General features: G+C 39.6%; 1 protein-coding gene across 1 annotated transcript in view; it reads right to left on the minus strand.

The window, feature by feature from the left end:
* The window catches only part of ALK (ALK receptor tyrosine kinase), a 516,691-nt gene that overhangs the window by 353,076 nt on the left and 139,009 nt on the right, over window positions 1-24,606 (minus strand). The window contains exon 3 of the mRNA XM_067565381.1: window positions 12,789-12,944. Within this exon, the coding sequence (XP_067421482.1) occupies window positions 12,789-12,944 (156 nt within the window). The remainder of the gene's footprint in view (window positions 1-12,788; window positions 12,945-24,606) is intronic.

A 24,606-nucleotide genomic window follows, 5' to 3' on the forward strand; every position in this document is an offset into this window, starting at 1 on the left:
TTGGGTTCGTTATGGAGAGTTGGGTGCCTCCACAGTCCTAGAACTCACAAGAGGAGATGCAATTCTTGACTTAGTCCTCTGTGGAGCATAGCATCTGGTCCAGGAGGTGAATAAAACAGAACCGCTTGGTAATAGTGACGATAACATAATAAAATGTAACATCCTGATGGGTGCAGGAGAAACACCAAAGCAGCCCACCATGGTTGCATTTAATTTCAGAAAGGAGAACTACACAAAAATGAGGAAATTGGTTAAACAGAAATTAAAAGGTACAGTGCCAAAAGTGAAATCCCTGCAATCTATATGGAAACTTTTAAAAGACACCATAATAGAAACTCAATTTAAATGTATACCCCAAATTAAAAAACATGGTAAGATGACCAAAGAAAGCCACCGTGACTAAATAACAAAGTAAAGGAAGCAGTTAGAGGCAAAAAGGCATACTTTAAAAAGTAGAAGTTAAATCCTACTGAGGAAAATAGAAAAGAGCATAAACTCTGGCAAGTGAATTATAAAAATATAATTAGGAAGGCCAAAAAAGAATTTGATGAACAACTAGCCAAAGACACAAAAAATAACAGCAAAAATATTTAAACTACCTCAGAAGCAGGAAGCTGGCTCAACAACCAGTGGAAGCGCTGGATGATTGAGATGCTAAAGGAACACTGAAGGAAGATAAGACCATTGCGGAGAAACTAAATGAATTCTTTGCATCAGTCTTTATGGCTGAGGATGTGAGGGAGATTCTCAAACCTGAGTCATTCTTTTTAGGTGACAAATCTGAGGAACTGTCCCAGATTGAGGTTTCATTAGAGGAGGTTTTGGAACAAATTGATAAATTAAACTGCAATAAATCACCAGGACCAGAGATATTCACCCAAGAGATCTGAAGGAACTCAAATGTGAAATTGCAGAAATACTAACAGTGGTATGTAACCTATCGTTTAAATCAGCTTCTGTACCAGATGACTGGGGGATAGCTAATGTGATGCCAATTTTTTAAAAAAGGCTCCAGAGGCAATCCCAGCATTTACAGGATGGTAAGTCTAACTTTAGGACCAGGCAAATTAGTTGAAACTACAGTAAAGAACAGAATTACCAGACCCATAGATGAACATGATTTGTTGGGTAAGAGTCAACATGGTTTTTAAAATGGGAAATTGGCCTCACCAATCTACTCAATTCTTTGGGAGGGTCAACAAGTATATGGACCAGGGGAATTCAGTGGATATAGTGGGCTTATATTTTCAGAAAGCCTTTGACAAGTCCCCTCACCAAAGGCTCTTAAGCAAAGTAAGTTGTGATCAGATAAGAGGGAAGGTTCTCTGCTGGATCAGTAACTGCATAAAAGGTAGGAAACAAAGGGTAGGAATAAGTGGTCAGTTTTCAGAATTGATAGGTAAATAGTGACATCCCCCAGGGGTCTATACTGGAACCAGTACTGTTCAATATATTCATAAATGATCTGGAAAAAGAAGTAAACAGTGAGGTGGCAAAATTTGCAGATGATACAAAACTACTCAAGATAACTCAAGCAGACTGCAAAGAGTTACAAAGGAATCTCACAAAACTGGGCGACTGGGAAACAAAATGGCAGGTGAAATTCAGTGTTGATAAATGCAAAGTAATGCACATTGGAAAACATAATCCCATCTATACATATAAAATGATGGGGTATAAATTAGCTGTTACCACTCAAGAAAGATCTTGGAGTCATTGTGGATAGTTCTCTGAAAACATCCACCTGATGTGCAGTGGCAGTCCAAAAACAGAATGTTGGGAATCATAAGGAAAGGGATAGATGATGAGACAGAAAACATCATTTTTCTTCTATGTAAATCCATGATACGTCCACGTCTTGAATGCTACATGCAGATCTGGTCACCCCATCTCAAAAAAGATATAATAGAATTGGAGAAGTTGCAGAGAAGGGCAACAAAAGTGATTAGGGCTATGGAATAGCTTCCACATGAGGAGAGATTAATAAGACTGGGACTTTTCTGCCTGGAAGAGATGACTAAGGGGAGGGATATGCTAGAGGTCTATTAAATCATAACTGGTGTAGAGAAAGTAAATGAGGAAGTGTTGTTTACTCCTTCTCATAACACAAGAACTAGAGGTCAGTGAACGAAATTAATAAGCAGCAGGTTTAAATTAAACAAAAGGAAGCATTTCTTCACACAATGCACAGTAAACCTGTGGAACTCTTTACCAGAGAATGTTCTGAAGGCCAAGTCTATAATAGGGTACAGAAGAGAACTAGATAAGTTCCTGGAGGATAGGTCCATCGATGGCTATTTGCCAGGATGGGCAGGGATGCAAAACCATGCTACTGAAGTATCCTTAGCCTCTGTTTGCCAGAAACTGGGAATGGGTGACCTGGAATGGATCACTTGATGATTACTTGTTCTGTTCATTCCCTCTGAAGCACTTGTCATTGGCCACTGTCAGAAGACAGGATACTGGACTAGATAGACCATAGGTCTGACCCAGCATGGCCATTCTTATCTTCTTATGTGCCTAACAGAATATGCTAAATAAAAGGGCTACATGTCCTAGCCTAGGGATGGAGTAAGCTTTTAAATACCCCTGATCAGTTATAGGACATTGCAACATTTGTCACTACATAGAATGACAACACTGCACACTAGGATCATCTTCCTAGTGCACAGCCTGGATCCGTGATCTGCAAAGCACTACTCTTAATCCACACTGGACAAAAAGGAGAATGGAACCCTTGGAACATAGCTGAGGCACCGATACATATAAAGTCTGCTGTTTATTGGGAAAAAGCTGGTCAGTGGATATTATTCTATCACAGTTTCTCTCAAAATAAATAAGTAAAAGATGAACAGATTCATCTGATGGGCCAAATTCTGCTCACATGGAGCCAGATTCATTGACTGATTTCAGTGGAGTTATCTTTCTGGAATAATCTGGTCCCTTAGTTACAAATCTATTCAAAGAATGGAACTACTCACGTAAATAAAGTAAATAGGATTTGGCCCGATGCCTATATAGTCTCCATTCAACTAGCATTTTATACGACAAGATGAAACCGAACTTTAGGAATAGTTTCTAAATCATAATTTACAATGTCATTATGCTTGAGAATCCATGGAAATGGCTCAGAGTTATGCAGTGCATGCATCTCATGGTATTAAGAAAAATATAAAATAAAAAGATATCTAGAGACAGAATACAGATGTCTCAATTACACTAACCTCAGCATCTTGCCTTTATATTGCAGCCTTCATTAGTCACTAACTGGACTAAAATAAACATAAGTGGTCTACACTATAAAATGAATATATATATATATATATATATATATATATATATATATATATATATATATTTTAAGAAAAAAAAACGTAGGATCCAATAAGTACCTTAGTGGCCCCCTTACCCCTGCCCTTTGCTTAAAAGTGATATATGAAACTGGTGATGTCAGCTACAACCACATTAACAATTTCCCCAAGGAAGGCATATACATGATGTCTTAGGCAATATTTTTGGTGATGCACTGCTCCCCGGGGGAAATGAAATATATAAACACTAGTTGGAAAGATATATTATGAAGCCTCAATATTGGCTTTTGTTTTATAGATGTATTAATGGAAAAAGCAATAATTTGCCTAGAAAGCAGCTGGTGTGATACCAGATGTAGAAACATTCAGAATGTGTCAAATGCACTCTGTCTTCTTACCCCAGTGGGCTTAGGGAAAGAGGTTAAGTTGCGGCTGGAGTTAGCTAACACACACTGACCTAATCACAACCTTTTCCCTAGCGTAGATGTGGCATAGATAACACTGTTTATCTCAGTTTAGCTGGTCAAGGTCCACCCTAGGAAGTCTGGACTGCTATCATCACATGCATCTTACCTCTTGGAGTTCTGGGACTTTGCCTTTCCCTTATGACTATGCCTGACTAAATGTTTAAATGCACTTGCTATAACACAACTAAAAAGAGAATCTGTTTTCATGTGACATTAAAAGCAATAATGAATATTGCTCTGAAGTGTCACTAGCCTCTGTTTGCCAGAAGCTGGCAATGGGTGACAAGGGATGGATCACTTGATGATTACCTGTTCTGTTCATTCTCTCCAAAGCACCTGACATTGGCCACTGTTGGAAGACAGGATACTGGGCTAGATGGACGATTGTTCTGACCCAGTATGGCTGTTCTTGAATAGACTCTAATCCAACCTCCCTTTGCTAATTTACTAATGCTTTTAATAGACACTCAAAAAATAGGGCTGGAGAAAATCCACTTTGATGTTGTATATATGCTAAGATCATCAAGGGAACAATCTGATGCTACTACTCCATGGTGACAAAAATTCTAGGTGTTAAACCCCTTGTGATTTTATAATTAAGGCACAGGAGATGAGAGTTCTACTCTCAGCTTTGTCACACACTTTGTGACATCTTGGGCACTCTATGCCTCAGTTTTCCTCCCTGCTAAAATAGGAATAATATTATCCCACCTTCCAGGAGTTTTATGACACTCAAGTCATTAATGTTTGTGAAGCAATTTCAGATCCTCACATGGAAAGCTCTAAAGTAGTACAAAAATTATTATAGCAATGATTTTGAAAGGATACAGTCTCGTACAGATGGCAAAAAGTTACAGTACTCAGCCAAGAGACTGAAAAGCTTATTCACTGTCTTGTTGTTATGTACTTTATTACATGTTACATTTTGCTGACAATTATGGCATGTAGTCGTTGCTGTCAGCACAGCAAAACACAATATAAAATAAGCGCTTGGAATAGTAGTAAAGTCACTGCTAATAATTCATTTACTGTGTTCTCTTTGCTTATAAATAGTGTATTACTTAAAGAAAAAAGTGTGCATGTGTGTGAATGCAGTGCTGGTTAAAGGCACTGATCTGATAACCCTGCAGAATAAGGGGCAGCTATCCTGCACCATTGAAGCCAATGGCTAAAATCTGATTAGCTTCCGTGGTGTATAATTAAGCTCATAATCTCTATTTAAAAAAAGAAAGCACAGATGGCTGTAGACCTGGGACTTAACTCACCCCATAGTAAACCAATCTTGAGCGAAACTCAGGCATTTCACTACTAAAATCAAGGAAAATTCTCCACTGCTGGTAAAGCACCCCCAGCTCAGGAATGCCCCTAACAAAGGTTATAACACCAAAGGTTGTAAAGTAGACACATCCAGACATGGGGAAGTTTGGGAAGATACAGAAAGACTGAGCAAAGGATAAGATAGATAAGATAAGCTCTGACCAGTGAATTTATGCTGACCATCTGCACAAACAAAGAAGATCATAAATATGTTACAATTTGGGCATAAAAGATAAAATGGAAAAAAGACTTAAGCAGGGGGGAGAAAACATAGGTGCCAGTACATGATTGGCTAAATTTTGTTATGTAGGGGTATTGAATAATGTGATAGGTTAAGTAAAGTTAAAGGAGCTAGCTAGTTTTAGTTATATAATGTAAATGAAAAACAATGCTCTTTGGGAACCATCGCTGGACTGTAGCTCAACATCAAGCTGCCAGAACTCTTACCCTTCTGCATGACCATGACATGGAGAGGCATCACCGGCAACTCTGTATGAGTGGGTCCTGACCGGCCATTGGGTGAAGTTTGTCTGTCTATTGGGAGTGGTGAGCATAACAGCTTTGTTTGGCATATGTATCGTGTGTGTGTGGCTAGTAAATAGATGTTTAGAGCACAGCTGTGTAAGGCTCTTTCACTGGGAAAAGATCCTGCAGACCCATCAAGCCCCGCGCACCATGGGTAGGGGTGAGTACTTAAAGTGACCAGGTTTTTTCCTGCGAGTGTGCATGGGTAAGGGTAGCTGCCTTACACCCTGAGCCCTTGGTAGCGAAAGGGTGGGGGTACCGAAATTAAGGGGGTCACGCCTTGAGCCCTTGGTAGGGTACAAGCAGGGTGCCCTAGATTTTCACAGGTAATGCGGTAGTAAGGCAAGCTTCCTCTATGCTGCCCCTCCAATGCATCTCTCAACCTTGGCCATCTATAGAAGAGAGAGAGGAGTTAATTTTTCATACCCATTCAACTCTCATTCTCTTCTGAGACTTCCCGCAACAGTGCCAAGTCAAGCACTGGTCAAATATGATTTCCATGTATTCAAATCTGCTAAGTAATTTCTCCAGCTACTTTGAAAAGTATTTCTTAGTCAGAGGTAATGAGCAAATCATTAATTTTACTGTGCATCATAAATGAATATATCCTGTAATTTTTCTCTTTCAGTCTGGGGAGTAGAAGATGCTTTATTTCAGATGAATTCCAAGTAAATCTTAACTGAATTAAGGAATAAATGAACGGACAAGCAAGATTTCCAAGTCAACAAACCCACACACCTCTTCATATTCAGTATTATATAATACTCATAATTAGAAATAAACACATAGCCCTACAAGGAGATAATAATTTAACCTCTTTAGAGCAGGCTCATTAAAGTGAAATAATGTTGCAATAACAAAAGCACAAATGTATTACTAACTAGAAGGCCAAGCTGCAGAATATCAAGAACATCTGGTGCATTTTGTCTGTAGAAAGGGAGTCTGAGTTGGGATCTGACCATTATGAAAAGCAGCATCTTTTTCTCATAGTACAATAGGGTTTTGGCACCAGGAGTTTGTGTTTTAGATGAGATGCATTTTAGTATTTTAATATTGCATATATTCCTATGGGGCTGTCTGGTAGTATTTGATATGTATATGCTATCGTGTTCAGTCTCCAAAGAAAATCTGATCTGATATAGAGCTGATGGAGCCATTCATTACAATTCATATCCATTTTAAAAATCTAACCCCTTCTGTTTATAAACAACTTGTGAATCAACCCTGTGAATATCTTTTCTTTGCAATAGCATGGATGACTAATTTTCAGACTATGGGTTGTTTACAGTTTGCTTCATCCATTCACTATTCATGGTGTGTGGTTGATCTATTTAAGTCAGATGATAACATTTCTGCTCCCTGACTGAATAACTAAATCTTTCATGCAGGAGAATACTGAATAGTGAAAAAAATCACTCCTGGATGGATCACCATTTGGGCTCAAATTTGTTGAAGATTATGAAGATTTGCAGACATTTTCATGAATACGTGATGCCATCCTAAGATTTACAAATAACTAACACTGACCCCACAGATCAAATGTGACACATTCACGAAAACGTTCATAAGCCATTTTTTAAATTATCTGACTATCTGGATTAAGTCCCAACAGGCCAAACTTGACCTTCATTTTTCCCTTCATTTAGGAAGAGTGGTGCAATATGCACTCAGAACTGAAAGATTTTTTGTTTTTAAAGCAATACCTGTCTCTGATGAAGAATGACTTTTAAACAAAATCCAAAATTTTGAGTCTATCAAAGTTTTTCTGTTTTTGATATAAGATATTTTTATTGCATTTAAAAATAAAATATTTCATTTTGGTTATCAAAAATGAAAAAAAGGGTTTTTTAGAACTAAACAGATGAATCAGACAGTTCATGTCTGTCAGTTCAAGATCCATCGCAAAGCTGCACTTATGGACCAAAGTCAGGTGTTACTTCACTCATCAGTATGTCCTCCTTCTCTGTCCTTCTGGCTCAAAGCCACCAGGCTTCTTGGATATTTATCCTGTATTCTTTCCCACTGAAAAATGTGCTGATATTTCTAATTGTATTTACAGTAGAAAAAATATTTTACTGCTTAAAATCCCTGCAAAAGAAAAAAAAACACCCTAATTTCTTGCAAGCACATGCTTTGATTTATACCATCCCTTTTGGTTAATATATAATATTTTATTCCAGATTATCTTTTTATTATCTTATAGTATTCTGCCTCATTCTTCTCTGTCCAAGGGACCATAAATTAAAGTCAGTAGGCATTTATACTCCAGTAGTTCATTATCTTCGATTGCTAACGTTCTCAATGCCTGGGTCTCACTCCAGCATCCTTCTGTATCCTGTGCTCTCCATTTTTTTTCACAAGAATGACAAAGAAGATCATTCAGCTAATAAAATATGTGTGTGTTTAATTTTTATTTTACCTTTAATTCGAGGTAGTCTCAAGCTATCAGCCGCGAGTTAGGATATTACCCTAATTTGCCTTCATCTGATAAAAGTGTAATCACATTTCCATGGAACAACCGTTTCAAGTATTGTTAACTTTTCCAATATGGTATAACCTTGATCTGAAATACTTTGTTATCTTAACAGGGTTGTCTCCTCCAAATCCATTGGCTCACCTACCATTTCTATCAATTCTCTAGATTCTTTGATGGCACCAAGACACTCAGCTAACCAAGGCTGTACTTTACTTATCTTATTCCCTACAGTGGACCTCAAAGGGGAACAGATATAGACCCAGTGTCATTAGAAATAAGGCTGGTCAAATTTTCAAATACAAGCTCAGATCTTGGGGTTTGTGTTTTAAACTTGTCATAGATTTGTATCTGAACACGTGTAGATTTGATAAAGTACAGATTTGGATCCAGTTTGCATTCTGTCTGTTTTGAATCTAACTGCTGCTCCTTCTTCCACAGGTACATGAGGAAGAGGGAAGGTTTAGGGAAGGTACAGGGTGTGCAAGGAATCTTTGCTTTCTTCTTGTACACTTGGCTGATGGAACAACCATAATTATAATCTCTGTACTCTGAGCACAATTATTGCTCCCTGCAAGTGCCTAGGATACACACCCTGCCTCTCCACAAACGGTGTTGGGAAATGGATCCCTTCTGGATCTGGAGAGCACATGCAGTGTCTTCTTACGAGGTGGTACCAATGGCACACAGAAGGATTGTGCCTTTCTGGGAGGCACTGCATATCCCTGAGACACAGTGTTTCCTGAAACTCTTGATATGGTAGTGCAGTTCCAACCCTGCCACCAAATCCACCCTCCTCACACACAGCCCTTCAGGGCAGTCTCTGAATGGCACCCACAGACATAGCAAGCTTGGGTCTGCATCCAGAGTTTAGATACAGAGCTTTGGTCACATTTGATTTTGGATGGAGAGAGAAATCTCTCTGTCTTACTCGGGTTATAAAACAGATACAGTAGAACTTCACTGATCTGCAAACCCAGTCATTTAATCCAAAACCTAGTTGTCTCATCTGCCTTCTTAACAAAGATTTAACAGCAGGGGTAGCACTGAAGTGAGATCTATTACTAATATTTCATTGTGAAATATACTGCTGTACATTTGCTGGTAGAGTATATTATGAAGTATCATAAATAATTAAAAATGAATCATACTTGTCAAAATAAATGAATACATTCTGTGATGCAGTATTCATGAATATTTTATGGCATTTATTTACTTATTCATGAATTAGAAAAAGGTGGTAACCCACAATGAGTTGACTAGTCACTAGTGTGCATATGGGCCTGATTCTGAGCCCAACATAGTCAGTGCAAGTCTTTCCCATTGAAAGCCCACTGAAGGCAATCAGGCTCCTAGTGTAATTTAAATACAATAAGGCTCTGAATCTGCAAAGACTTACACACATAAGCTTTAAGACTGTGACCATCCCATTGGCTTCAATGGAACTATTTGTGTGGGTGAAATTAAGCACATACATAAGTCTTTGCAGTATCAGGGCCTAAGCTTGTAGGTTCACAACCGATTTGGTTGTCTTGGACATGGCTGGTTGATCCACTAATTGGGGAAAAATCCTTTAGTGAAAAGCTTGCTGTATAACTGTAAATACAAAGCAACCCACCACTGATATTCCTTAATACATACACTGAAAGGTGCCTCATTTACAAATATTCACTAGTTTTCTGTAGCAAGAGTGTACCATTCAGAAGGTTTTAATAATGTAAATAATTCATAACACTTGATGTTTAAATAGCACCTTTCTTCTGTGAATCTCAAAGTGTTTTAAAAATGTATATAAATGCTATTACCTCAATTTTTCAAAAGGGAATACTAGGGTTATGAGAAGTTTGCTCAAAGTCATACATCAAGTCTAAGTCACAACTGGGAATATTGTTTCTTAGTGTCAAACATATCAATGAATTTCTATTATCCTTTATACAGAAAGAGAAAGCAATGGAAGCGGCCTTGTGGTATCTGTCTTGATTAATAGGAAATTCACTTGACATGGCTTGATAGTCAAGTAACAAGGCTGAGTTAAAATGACTCAAAATCTGGTTATGCTCTCTGCTTATTTACATCTGTCCTTTCCCATCCATGGATGGAAATGAAATGGGACTCATAACTGGAAGTACATTTTGCAGGAAACAAACAGTGAGGGTTGGAATTACTGTGCCTAATTATTTCAGATTGAAACACACCACACCAAATGTTTCTGTGCCAAGCAGCAGTAATTAAAGTGATGTAAAGTAGAGAGCTGCAAGTGTAGAATGTTCAAATCCATCCTCATATGGAAGAAGTAACAGTCAGTTGGGACTGCAAGGCTTTTGAGGAGATTCTGAAAGGGCTCAAGTCACCACAAAATGAATTATCGCCAACTCTCAATTTGTCTATTTGTTTTTTAAAAAACCAGATACATCCAAGTCTGACTCCATTGACTGCATAGACTCCTACTTTAGTCCCGTCTCTCCAAGTCAGCCAAAATGACTCCATTCCCTCTCTAGCAGGGGTTGGACTTTAAATCTCAATCCAACAGTGAACCTTTTATACTAGCATGAAAACAAATCCTTGAAAGACCAATTACTAATTATTCAAAGCTTAATGATCACAGGATCTAGAACAGATTGAGAGATAGAGTTAAAGAATTTACTCCCTTAAAACTCCATTGACAGCATTGGGGCCATAATTCCATCCAAGGGGAAAACTCCCATTCATTTCTATGGGTATGTCTACATTGCAATTAGACACCTGTGGCTGGCCTGTGCTCTTGTGGCTTGGGCTAAGGGGCTGTTTAACTGTGGTGTAGATGTTGGGGCTGCAGCCCAAGCTCTGGGACCCTTTCACCTAATAGCGCAGGCTGCAGCCCGAGCTTGAACATCTACATCGAAGTTAAGCTGACCCTTAGCCTAAGTCAGCTGGCACAGGCCAAACATGAGTTTTTAATTGCAGCGTAGACATACCCTAAAAAGGCCAGGATTTCACCCACTGAGTTTAAACTCTTTTCCTGCACCTTCAAGGCCCTGTCTACATCTTGGGCTTCTTATCCTATTGCGTTCCCTCATGCTCTGTCTACTTCATCAACTATTTCAGTCTCAGCACCCCTCCCATTTCTGTCTCCATGCTTTTCTCCCCACTTCCCTTTTGGTGTGGAACCGCCTCTCAAAGCAGTTCACCAAGCAAACACCCTTCTCATTCGAACCCTTCTTAAAGTCCATTCCACCAGAATTTCCGTCAGAAGTGAAAGGAGAAGACTTAAATATTTAAGCACCCCCCTTCATCTCAAGCACCCCATTTCTGGTTTACCCAACGCATTCTGCTTTCTTTGATACAGGGACTTTACTGTATGCATTGTACATAGCTAGCCTACTGAAACTTCTCTCATTACTGTTATCATTCCGTCTCCTCTTCCTGCCCCCTTCCTTCCTACTGTTTGTTACAATCCAATTTAAGAAAAGATGCGACTAAGATAAGCATCATCCTAGGTGTTTGTACAGTGCCTAGCACAATGGGGCCCAGATCCTGACATTTGTCATCCACCCAGTCTTTCTACCTATCCTTGATAAATGTCTGAAATTAATGGCATATCTCATCATGAGTAAGGTTGAAGGAACAGGCACTAAAAGCTGATGTATAAATAATACATTTGGGGAAGCACATGGGAAAGTATAGTACATTGATATACATGTGAAGGTACAAGAAATACAAATGCCTTTCTGAGACTGATACAGAGGGAGATTGTAGAGGAAACTTTCCCCAACATTTGTTTAAATTTGTCCCTACTTTCCTCTCCCACTTGTGGTTCCAGCCACGTAAATGCCACTCTGACTTTAGCAGGGGCAGTTTTCAAACAGGTACCCACAAGAACTAGAAGGGGCTTGGGATTTTCCTCTGCTGTTTTAGGATTAAGAAGGCAAAGGTACATCTTGCTGATCCTTTTTCCTTTTGTTACTTATAATCTGAATGAAATATGCTACTGTTGTCAGGTTTGATTAAAAGCAGAATTAAAAAATACCCAACAAGGGCAAAGAAATGGTTTTTGCTTCAAAACTTTTACACTTTTTACTTTTCATACTTCTAGACCTCAATAAAACCACTTTATTGACATTAATGTCAAATGCTTAGCATTTAGTTTTTCTCTAAATATCTTTGATTGAAAAATCTTATATTGTGGACACAAGGAAACTTTTTGCACTGGCTTGCAAATAAGGCAGTTGTGCTAATTATTTAGAGCAAGGGACAATAAAGTAGAACACATGGATTTTATTCTCTGCTGTTCCACTGACTCACAGAATGACCTCTAGTATGTCACAAACTCCCTGTGCAACAGTATAACCAGGGTGATGTAAAGCAGAAGTCATCCTTTCCCCCTCCACCCAATAACCTCAGAGAAAAGTTGCTATTGATGTTTAAAGTGTTATTATTCAACTCCAAGTGCAATGTCCAGAGTCCAGTCTGGTTCAGATTTTTACAACCCAAAATTTGATTTCCATCCAATCTTATTTTGTGTCCTGTCTGTGTAATGTGTAGTGTTACAGACTCCATATGAAGCAGAATTCATTATAGACAGAGCAATCCCCTTAAGTTAACTTGTAGCTTGCCACAGAAAACAGATCAGAATTGCCCCAAGCATTTTATACGGTGTGGTATCTATGAGCACACAACCATTACTTTAAGAAGACTAAATACACTGGCTCATCCTACCTTTTGGTGAATCCTCAGAGTGATCTCTCTCTGGTCCACCCAAAAGGTTTAGCTCCTCTGCACTCACTCTGCGCCAGGTCCTGTTGTGGTTTTCTTTGTCATTCAGTGGTGCAGAATATTCCAGCTCACAAGGCAATTCAAAATTGCAGTCAAATACTGTTACAGGAAAACAGAGAGTACATGCAGGGTTAATAAAATCCAACTTTGCCCTCTCATAATAAATCATATTTCTAATATGAGTTAGAACTTATTTTCATTCGGGTCTCCCTTTGCATTTTCTTCCAGAGATACCAGAGGTTAAATTACTCATGGGTGATTCAAGTGATCTTTCACCAACAGAAGTGGTCCTTCCAGGGATGAGGCACATTAATGCAGCAGTAAAAGCTTGATCTACTTCTGAGAGTCCTATGGACATTGGGACTTCAACCTCCAAGGCTCTTTACCCACACTTTTCACCAGCACTTTTAGGCACAGACTTTTCTAAAGATACTTAAAACTGTTGGTGCAATTAGGATTCCCTTCTCTGAATACAGTAATTCACCATCACATTATGAGTAAAGCTGTCCAAGACAACATACAGTAACATGTGTGGAATTTATTTCCAAGTGCTATGTCCAATGATTTTTCCCCCTTTCTTCTTTGAAAGCCTCTAGTATGTTAGTTTCCCCAGCCTTGGTCTGCAGTTAACAGTTCACAGATTTAGGGTGAGATTTATGCTTCTAAATAACTCAGGGCCAATTTTTAAAGGTATCTTTTTAAAGATAAATTTTTAAAAATATGCCTAAAGATGGAGACAGGCACCTAATAGGATTTTCAAAGCATCTAGGCTCCTACCACCCTTCTGAAAATCCCATGAGGCACCTACGTGCCTAAATACCTTTAAAAATTGGCCCTTAGACACTTTTGAAAAGCCCACTATTCAGGCCCTTTTCATGTAAAATACTGTTATCTGGAGCTTTTCTTTAGTGTCCACTCTCATGCCACTATTGTAAGATTAAAACAGATCATTTAAATTGACATTAGTCAAACTGACTAAGGATTTTTTTAAACTTCAGTTATATTCTCTATTAATTATCTCATTTCTTCCTAGTCTGCATATATTTATGCAGTTCAGCCTATCCTACTGATGCTATAACATCTTTTAATCATAAAGTTAAGATTGTTGCCCTGTCTCTATAATTTCAGATAATTCATCTCTTTAATGACAAACTGGAATTAGGGAGGTATAGGTTTTGGGTTTTTTTTTTTTTAACATTCTGATTTTTGAACCATATGTTTTGCCACATTCTAAGTGTTTCTAACTGCTTTGTCACACCATAGAGATAATATAATGTAACAAATCCATGGACATGTACAACACACAGCAGCAGTAAGGATAGAACTCAGATCTTCCTACTCCAAATGTGTAGGCCTCTGCCTCTCAAGTTAGAGGATAACATTTTAGCAATATAAAGATTATTATATAGTAGAGCAGATTTGATTCCACTCAGCAGGGAACATTGCTGCATATACATGCTACCCAGTTTTTACAACACTGCAACTAAACTCCAAACTTTCTTAATTTCCTGACATGATTTTCCATTTTTCAGGATTTGCTAAAAATCGATAAAGTGAAAGAGTCTCTTATTTATGCCAACACACAAAAAGACATGAGAAGAGCCAAACAGTTTCATTTAATAATAGTCCTGCTATAAGCCAACAGACGCTAATGAAAGTAGAGAGATTTAAAAGCATGAGACAGAGTTCGATGAGCTGGTTCTGAACTCTTGTCCTTTTCCATCCATCTAAACTATTTATCACTATCAACATTTGTATATGGCCCACCACCATAGTTTCTGGGTGCACCATACATACTCTTTATCTGGGACACCATGTAGATTTATTATTTGTATTATGGCATCTCCAAAAGCCACAACCAGAATCAAGGCCCCATTGAGCTATGTGCTGTACAAACACATTGCAAGAATCCTGCTCTGAAGAATTTATTATCTAAGGCTCCAATCATGACAGGAACATGCATATGCATTAACTGTACACATAAGTAGTGTTCAATGGAATTTCTCACATGTGTGAAGTTACCCCTCTGGATAAATGTGCCCAGGCTCAGTGCCTAATTTGAGACAAAATGCAAGGAATAAGAATAGGAAGCAGCAGGAGGAAGGAGGACATGGCTGACAATATTACAGTAATGACACTATCACATCTGTCTTGCATATTTTGTATAATACCATCTGCTTTTTCTGTTCCCCACTTCCCAGCATTTACATTATCAATTCCCTTTTACAAGCACATAATGTGTGGACAACAACTGTAAAAAACTGACCCATGTCTGAAACTCAGCATGAAATGAAAAACTTTGGCTTTCCAAAGGTAAAAGGTCAAAATTGATCCCTGTGGCTGTACTAGCTTCTCCCAGAAAGTCTGCAGAGCATGCAAGAGTGGCTGCAAGGTCCCTTGTACGAGAGGGCCCCCAGCACAGAAAGTAGGTAGCCCAGGCCAGAAAGGAGGCATGGAAAGTGCAGCCATTAAATTAACTGTTCAATGTCCCCTTACCCTCACCAATCTTCTCCTATACATAATCAAGACATCATCACCTGCCTCCACTCTGCTAGTGATGCCAGCCTTCATCCTCATTTGTGGATCCCTCTCATGCCAGCCTTCATCCTCTTTTGTGATCCCTCTCATGCCACCCCTCAAACATGGAAGCTCTCTGTTAACAAAGCCACCTCATTGTCCTCCTTCAAATCCTTCCCTGCTCTGATGCCTACAGAAACTTGACAGCAGCTAGGCTGCTGGCATGCTGAGACCTCTGCTTGTGCTGTTCAGTTTTGTCTCATTGTTTCCTTATGCTTCCATGTGTCTGTATTCACCTGCTGTTTTGTGTTTTATAATTAGACTGTAAGCTCCTCAGGGTAGAGACTGTTTTTGTTTTGTGTTTGTAAAGCACCTGGCACAGTGAAGCCCTGGTCTATGACTGCAGTACCCAAGCACTCCAGTAATATAACTAAACAATAATAATATCTCTTTAGTAGTATGCCCCCAATGGCATACTACACCTCACAAGTTTTAATGAATTTATTCTCACAACTCCCCTATGCCCTTGGGAAGTACTAGCTTTTCTGCAGGTTAAGAAATGAGGTGCCCAGGAATTAAGTGATTTGCTAAAGGTCACACTGGAAGTCAGTGGTATTGAAATTGGAACCAAGGAAATTGAGGAAATTGAAACCAGGTCTCCCAAGTCCCAGGCCAACTAGCTAATTATAGGACCATTCTTCCTCTCAGATGACGTTAATGATCAGTCCACAATGTAGAGTAAATGCTTTTCATAGATAGGATATGTTCGCTCATTTACAAACTGCGCCTGAGTTGTAAGAAACCTTCTTTGGTAACTGCTGCAGGACTACACCAGAGCTACAAGCATAGGGTTCTTTATAAGATTTCAGAACCCGTTCCTTCCACCAATTACTTACTACCACAAATACAATTACTGGCCAATCTTTAATGCACCTGCAATAGACCTTTCATCCTCCTTTTCTCATCTTTATCTTGGAATGTTTAAATCCTACACAAAGCTTTTTGTTTAGCAGCTTAGAAAAAAATTGTTGTTTGCTTTTAGAGTTTATTTGATTAAATAAGCCACCATTTTCCTTTTTCTACTAAAAAACACACGCTGTAGGAAAAGTAATTACATTTAGTAGAACCTGCAATGATTTTTTTCCCAAGCCCCCCTTCTGCCTCCTCCTCCTCCAGCCATTCCCCAAATAAGACTAGATATTGAGCTCTAGAAGGTGGCTATTGTGCATATCCAGTAGTTTTTTGCAATGAGATTTCCACAAAGATTTATATCCATACGTATGTGTTTATGCCGTAACTATATGGACACTATGGATCATAAAGGCTCTAAAAGAGCTGCTAAGCCCAGTAAATCACAAAGCCATTTTTAAAATTCATTGTAGAAGTTGAGGGCTATTTTCCATCTGAAATCACTAGGCATTCAAGAAACTGAAAGATATAGACAGCTTGTTACATCATTCTACTTTTCAATGGAAAATAAATGAACCTTGGCTGTTTATAATCAAATAAAGGTAAACACCTGTTTAAGATTTTATTTGTAGCCATCACAACTTCCTGGCTATATAAAGAAATGCAAACATACCAAATGTGGATAAGAAACATAAATCAAGTCACTACCTGATTGAGAAGGAAGGGGAATTTATAATTGAGTAGTGATGTTAAGGCCTTGTTTGTATGTTTTATATTGCTACTGTACCTAGCAAATGGGGTCCTGGTTCATGACTGGGGCTCTTAGTGCTACAATAATACAAATAAATACACAGCAGATACATAGCATCTGTCCCTCTTGAAAGAGAGTGAAAATGTCAAAGCAGATTTGTTACTATGTGGCATGCTGCAGCATCACAAGTTGCTAAAAAGTCCAATTCTCAAGCAGCAGTCCTTATCACAGAAGGTGCAGGCATAATGAACAGGCCTAGAAGATGAATCCAGTGCACTACAACTGCTAGAGGGCCTGCTAAAATTTCCTTTCTGTTCACTTCACTTTTCTCTTTCTCAACCACCTCTCTTCAGCCTCTCTGACTCCCTCCAGCCCTCCTACAGCACAGCCTCCAGGGTAGCCTGTTGCTAGTTGACTCTGGAACTTGTAATGTTGATGTTGAAAGTTTTCAAATCCCTCTTGCAAACATCCTTGAATCTGATCCTACATCAGTCCCGTGGCCTTGGAGCAGCGACACATTCTCCATACAGTAGGTACTTTACAATGAGTCCATCATCCATCTGATATCCAAACCAATGAAGATGTCCGTGTTTAAGAATAGGGATCAGGCTTTGCAATTTTGCTTTCTCAAGTACTATAATATCAGGAACTTTGGTTTCTCACTTGATGTTTAAAATACGATGGAGACAGTGGGTGTGGAAGGTGTTTAACCTTCTCTCATGCCTGCTGTACAGCAGCATACTCAGGACCATAGAGAAGCGTCCTCAGAATACATACCTGGTAAATTCGTATTTTGGTGTTTAGTGTCAGTTTCTTGTTGTCCCACATGTGTTTTGTCAGTTGACTGAACGTGGTGGCTTCCTTTCCAAAGTGATCATTAAGCTTGTCACCTACAGATAGGCTAACCAATATAGTTGATCCAAAATAGAACTTTACACAACTTGTAGCACACTGCCAGTTATTCAAGCTTCTGGTGCAGTCAACATACCTTGTGCTATAATCATCGTCTTCTTTAGACTGATAGTCCAAATTCATCACAAGCTAACACAGTTATTGCAAAGCTTCTGAAATAATTAGGTGTTTGCACTGGTAAAACTATATCTGTTAGTTATATTGGAGTAAATTTTTTAATATAAGTGGCAACTATCTCCATTATAGTTATGCTGGTGCATATTACAAAAAAGGCCTAGTAAAAAGAAAATATGAACCAGATCTCAAGAACACCTTAATAGTGAGATCTATTGGAAAAAATTGTTCAATATAGCCCACTGGTTCAAACCCAGGTTTCCATTCAGTTGTTGTTTGCATCTTTTCCCCAAAGTCTATTCCTTTTCCTTGTCAGCTGACGTCACTTGTTCAGCCAAAGTGTACATGCAACAGTGTGTGTTGTCCCTCATTCCAAAACATCTTTTGTCTTATAGAAAAATATATAATTCTTCTTTCCAAAAAGCCAGCTCTGGTTTCCCGTACACCCGCTGCCCTATAACATACATTTTGGTTAGGGATGGAAGGGACCACCCCTTGCACCACCATATTTTGGAATGGTATTGGCAAGGATTGGTTTATCTCTTCCCTGACTAGGGTAATCAATAAGTGTGAACTCCATCCACACTCAGCTCCACCATCTTATGCACATATATATCAAATGGGTATTTAAACAGCTGTTTCATACATCATATTTTCAGATATGGGTATTTAAATCAAAGTCCTTGCCTATGCTGGCAAAAGTTGGACTAATTCATGTCCAGCACTCAACAGTGTAGCTCTATAAGTTGTAGCAATGTCAGAAGCTATAAAGTGGACAGGGATCAGACATTCTTACCATGGTAGATTTCTTTTAAAAGAAATACTGTATTGGCATTTATTCACTGGGGAAGAGATATCATTTAAATTGCAGAGTGGAGAAATGCTCTGCTGAATGATATTTGGGATCTCCGTTAACACCCCCTAATCTCTGTATACTGAATGTATAAGGCCTATAGACTTTTAATCCATGATAGAGAAATGACAAACTGATTTTTCAGTTACTAATCCCAGAGAAAAAGCAAGTTCCTAAAGCTTTCCCAGATTCTCTAGGTATGACCTATGAGGTTAGTCTTGAATCCCTCTCTAACCCTAACTCTAACAGTGTGGGAAGATGTTGGGTTAAGACAGTGGTGGGTGGCAGTGGGCTGCGTAGTGGGACTAGGATGAAGGAACTTGCATTGTTACTTCCCATTTGTTGGGAAAATGGTAGAATTTGTTCTCCATGGCTGTCAATTTGACAGCCTGTAGGAGCACTAGATGCACTCAAAATTAACTCCACATCTTCCAAGAAAAAAGCAGCATTGGTTGTAGAACAGACACATGGAAATCAAGACTGTCCCACAAATGTAGTGGGATGGATGGCAAACTCCCTCCAATCAAAGCCCATCTTCTCATTCTGGGGAAGCAAATGTCTAAAGTTAGCATTCTTTTGACCTGTGTCTACACTGGAAAAAAAAATACACAGCAGCCATGACAGCAAGTCACAGGATATGTCTGCACTGCAATTAAAAACTGTTGGCTGGCTCATTGGGGCTCGGGCTAAGGGGCTGTTTAATTCTAGTGTAGCTATTCGGGCTCAGCCTGGAACCCAGGCTCCAGAACCTTGTGATGTGAGAGGGTCCCAGAGCTTGGGCTGCAGCCTGAGCCCAAACAGCTACACAGCAATTTTATAGCTCCTTAGCCCAGGTCTGAGTCAGCTGAGAGTGAGAGAGTGACTGCAGTGCAGAACATGCTCTAAGAGTCTGGGAAGGCCACCACATAAATGAAGGATACTCAAAAACAGAGCCAAGGTGAGCATCTCTACTCTCTTCTCCTTTCTAACCTGCTGCCTACACGATTACCCTCTGCAAACCATGTGCCTAAGTCACATGTCACCTGTGTTTTTACCCTCGACCCAAGGACTCCTGCAGGAGCCTTCTGGCTCCCTCCCAACTCTCCAGCTCAAATGAGTTCTTGCTGGCTTTTAGGACAACCAGCTGCTATTCCCCGATCCCTGGTCTCACAACCTCTGTTAGGAGACAGCTAATTAGGCCTAGTCTACACCTAAAATTTAGGTAGATCTAGCTATGTCACTCAAGGGGCATGAAAAAATCACACCCCTAAGACCAATACATATTGTCATTGAAATGCCATCTGCAGAGGAAGGAGAACAAGGGACAAGAAGAACTAGAAATAGGGCTAAAATTACTTTCAAATAAGATTTTTTCTTCTTTGCATTCAGTTAGAAATATATTTTAAAATTACTTTTCCCTCAAGATTGTTTTCCTGGATTTTGGTCCCCCTATCCAGAGCAAAAGGAATTTTTCATGCCCCTAAGAGCCACTAGATTGACAGAGGAATTCATATGTTGACCTAGCTACCACCTCTCAAGGAGGTGGATTATCTGCAGCGAAGGAAAATCACCTTCCGTTGCTGTAGAAAGTGTCTACACTAGGGTGTTGCAGTGGCACAACTGCAGTGCCAAAGCTGTGCCACTGTATCCTCTGTAGTGTAGACATAGCCTCAGTCACAGGTGGGGCTGGGCCCAACTCCCCTTAAAAGGCCAGCTACCCTGTGACATCAGTCATCTTCCCCCCATTTTTAAAATGTGAGAAACACTTATCTCCTATCTTAACACATTCTGAACATGTTAAGTGCTCGATATAAAATACAATATGAACTCAGAATAATAAGATCATCTGTTCTACAAGAACACTGTAAATTGCTGGCAATGAAATTCAGAAGTCCTGACTTTAAGCCTGTGCATTGACCACTAGGACATGTTGCCTTTATCTTTGGAGACGTAAAGATAGAGAACTCTATTGTGCCAAAACCCTTTAAATTAATCCAGCAGTTGCAAAAAAAAAAACCCCGAAAAAACCTGAGTGCCCACTTCTTAGATCAAATAACACAGCCACTCATTTATTTGTTATGACGATCTCTAAACTGACAACATTCATTTTATGTCTTCCCTATTTCCTTTATGGGCATTGGGGACTCAGTCACCAAAATCTTTGACAGCTACTTTGTTCACTGAAAATCAGGCTACAAAGAAAAGGGACCAGAACTCCTTCATCAATCAGTTATAAGCACAGTCTCCCAAGACAACTCACAGAGCAATACAGCAGCCAACACAGATCTCATTTTCATTCCTCCAGCCATTAGAAAGTGACAGATTAAGTAGGTCCAGCTATAGTGAATGTGCTCAGAGCTAGAAATATTTGTCCACCAAATCTCTCATGCATGCAAGACAAACATCTCGATGAAAGTGAATTTCTAATGCAATTTCTGTACAAACGTCTAAAGAACTGACTCTAAAGAGGATTGTTGGGAAATTCATACTCCAGTTGACTCAACACAGTAGCAAGATGCAAACTGTCATATTTTGACAAGCTGTAAAAGGGGATTCATTGAAAAAAAATTAAGGTGGTCTTTAGGAAAAATGAATACCAGAGGAAGAAAGAAAAAGGAGATTTGTTGTCTTACTGTTTAGTACTTAATACTTGTACCAGTCATTACATAAATTGCATACTGTCATTGGAATGTTGTCTGCAGATGAAGGAGAACAAAGGGACAAGGAAAGCTAGAAGCAGGGCAAAAATTACTTTCAAATAAGATTCACTCTTCTTTGCATAAACACAAGCTTCCATTTAGTTAGAAATACATTTTAAAATTACTTTTTCCTCAAGATTGTTTTCCTGAATTTTGGTCCTCTTAGTCAGAGCAAAAGGAACATCTAACAGGAACAGGAACACCTGTTTGTGACCAAAGAACCTCTTAATGCCAAATGGCAAGGTGGTGCTGAGGGGTTATAAGAATCACCTGATTCAAGTACATACATTCGGGATACCAAAAAATGCCACGTAAGGTCTCAAATGAAAGCCAGTGTTACTCTGGTCATTAATATCATTGAGAAATGTATGTAAGGATGCTATGTAAAGAGTTATGCAAATATACTGAAGATATGTTCTTAAAGTCATTACGTCTAGTCTACACTTGAAATTTAGATTGACCTTCCTATGTCTCTCAGGGGTATGAAAAATTCATATCACTGAGCACCATAGTTAAGCCAACCTAACCCCCATTGCAAAGGCAGCTAGGCTGATGGAAGAATTTTTCCATCAAACTAGCTATCACCGATCTCAGAGAACCCCAATCAATAGAAAAACCCCTTCTAACATTGTAGGAAGCGTCTACACTACAGCAGCATAGCTGGAGCACCCATTGTGTGGACATGCCCTTAGTCACCAGCAAAGGTGAAAAACAAGTTTTCTGTGACACAACAGATGTTTTGCCATTGCTCTTGTTCACAGTGGGTCCACTATCACCAGTCTGACCTGAATGAAGATGAAAGATTATAAGAAAGAACTACTAGGAAGAGAAACACAGTCGGGGAAGAGAACCTTATCTTGAGTTGTATATCAAAGGCTTGCTTGAGTATATCTGGGCGGACAAAGGAGATTCATAGGCCCATTCACTGAGGGAGTAAAGAAGACAGTGCCTTTGCTTCATTAAAAAAGGGGCGATTGAAAACACTGAGGAGAATGTTGAATAAGATAAACTTCTTTAGACAAGAGAGTAACTGGATAGTTAAGTTTAGTCTCTAGAAAGCATGGTGTGATTTTGTTTTACAAATAATATTTGTTTCTAATATTCTTACTCACCATCCCTTTAATATATTCTTTAATAATAAACTAAATCTTATTTTCACTATAAATATATCTAAGTGCTGTGGTGTTAAGCAAAGTTCTAGCCCTGAGTTGAAACTTACAAGCTGGTTTGTAACTTTGGGAACAGCAGACCTGGTAATTCTGTGAGTGGTCAATGGATAAGAGGCTGGACACTGCAGGGAGTGCTCTGAGTATCTGGGAGTTGCTGTGTGCCCATTGCTACCTATGCAGCGAGAGCGAGGCCTGCAGGAACCTGGAAGATAGTGCTTGTGCTGCCAGAGATTAGCTATTTCAGGGAGCTGAGCTGGTCATAGCAGGCTCAGACAAGTCTGCTGTATGTTAAGGACAGGTGCCACCCATCCTGGGTACCCTGGGGAGCGTCACACTGTTAAACAAGAATTGTCACATACTTCCACAGTGGGCCAAACCTTCAGCTGGTATAAACAGGTATAGCTCCATTAACTTAAATGGAGCTTCAACAATTTACCCTAGTTGAATATCATTATGTTTATAAAATTACCCACATAAAACTATATTAAAAGAAGATTAAGGTTGCAAAATTAGGAAAATCCCAAAAGTTAGGAAATCTCAGAATTAAGGTTAACTATGCAATCTTAATTCAGCTCCCCTGTGTGTATGCATATGAGATAATCATTAAGTTGCATGATCCATGCTATTTTTCCCATAGGGAATTTGCCTTATTTGTAGTCTGAATTTGTCCACTGTGATACAGCAGGGTGAGAATGCAGCAGAAGAGTGATCTTATTGGGTTCCAGGAGGTGGGTAGGTGAAAGCCCACTTACAGCTAAAGGAGCCTCCTCCAGTCTAAGGGGAGGAGCTACTGAGCCTGGGATTCAACTAATTACGGGGCACAACAAATGAAAAAACAAGAACGGGTGTGGGGGTCAAAGGAACAGACTTAGGGAACCTGAAGGGGACACTGAGCAGAGAACCCCAGATAGCACCCTCTGCTCCTCAAAGGTGTCTAGGGAGCCAGCAGATGCAGCCAGAGGAACTCTGCCCGGATGCATGAACGGATGGAGGAACAGAAACAATATGATCCATTACAATCCAATGGAACCAAGACATGTTCTCCATGCAGCTGGGCTGTATGTCAATGATCCAAAACCATATCATCACCAATCCTGGAGTGAGGGTGATGATAAACCATATTGAATATTGGAGGCCAAAAGGGTTCAGGATTTAAGTCAGGCAGATGCTGGAACTCAGGGTTATTGAATAATCCCATAGCCAGTGGTCCAGTCCTGCCATCCTACTACCTAAGTCTGACGGCACCCTAAGGTTTTGCAACGATTTCCAGAAATTGAATGAAATATTCCAATTCGATGCCTACCTGATACATGCATCGATGAGCTAGCTGATCAGTTAGTCAAAGCCTGATACTAGACCACCCTGGATCTGACCAAAGCTACTGGCAAATCCTCCTGGCCAAGGATGCCAAGGAAAAAACAACCTTCTCTACACCCGATGGCCTTTTCCAATACACTGTCCTCCCTTTTGGACTACTTGGGGCCCCGACAACATTCCAAAGACTAATGGATAAATTACTGTGACCCCAAGCCAGGTATGCCACCACCTACTTAGACGACATAGTCATCCATAACCATGACTGGGAGACGCCCCTGGGAAAAGTAAACGCAGTGCTAGATGCCCTCAGAAAGGCTGGCCTCACCGCAAACCCTCCCAAGCACACGATAACAGCTGAGGCCAAATACCTTGGGTATGTAGTAGGAAGAGGCTTGGTAAAACTCCACTGGAACAAAGTAGAGGCAATATAGGACTGGTCCCAACCAATCCACAAAAAGCAGGTCAAAGCGTTTCTAGGGATAGTGGGGTACTACCAGACATTCATCCCTCACTTCACCACTAGAGCATGGCCTTTGACAGA

This window comes from Emydura macquarii, unplaced genomic scaffold, assembly GCF_026122565.2.
Source record: "Emydura macquarii macquarii isolate MOO-44397 ecotype Brisbane River unplaced genomic scaffold, CSIRO-AGI_Emac_v2 contig_2676, whole genome shotgun sequence".
Lineage (NCBI taxonomy): Eukaryota > Metazoa > Chordata > Testudines > Chelidae > Emydura > Emydura macquarii.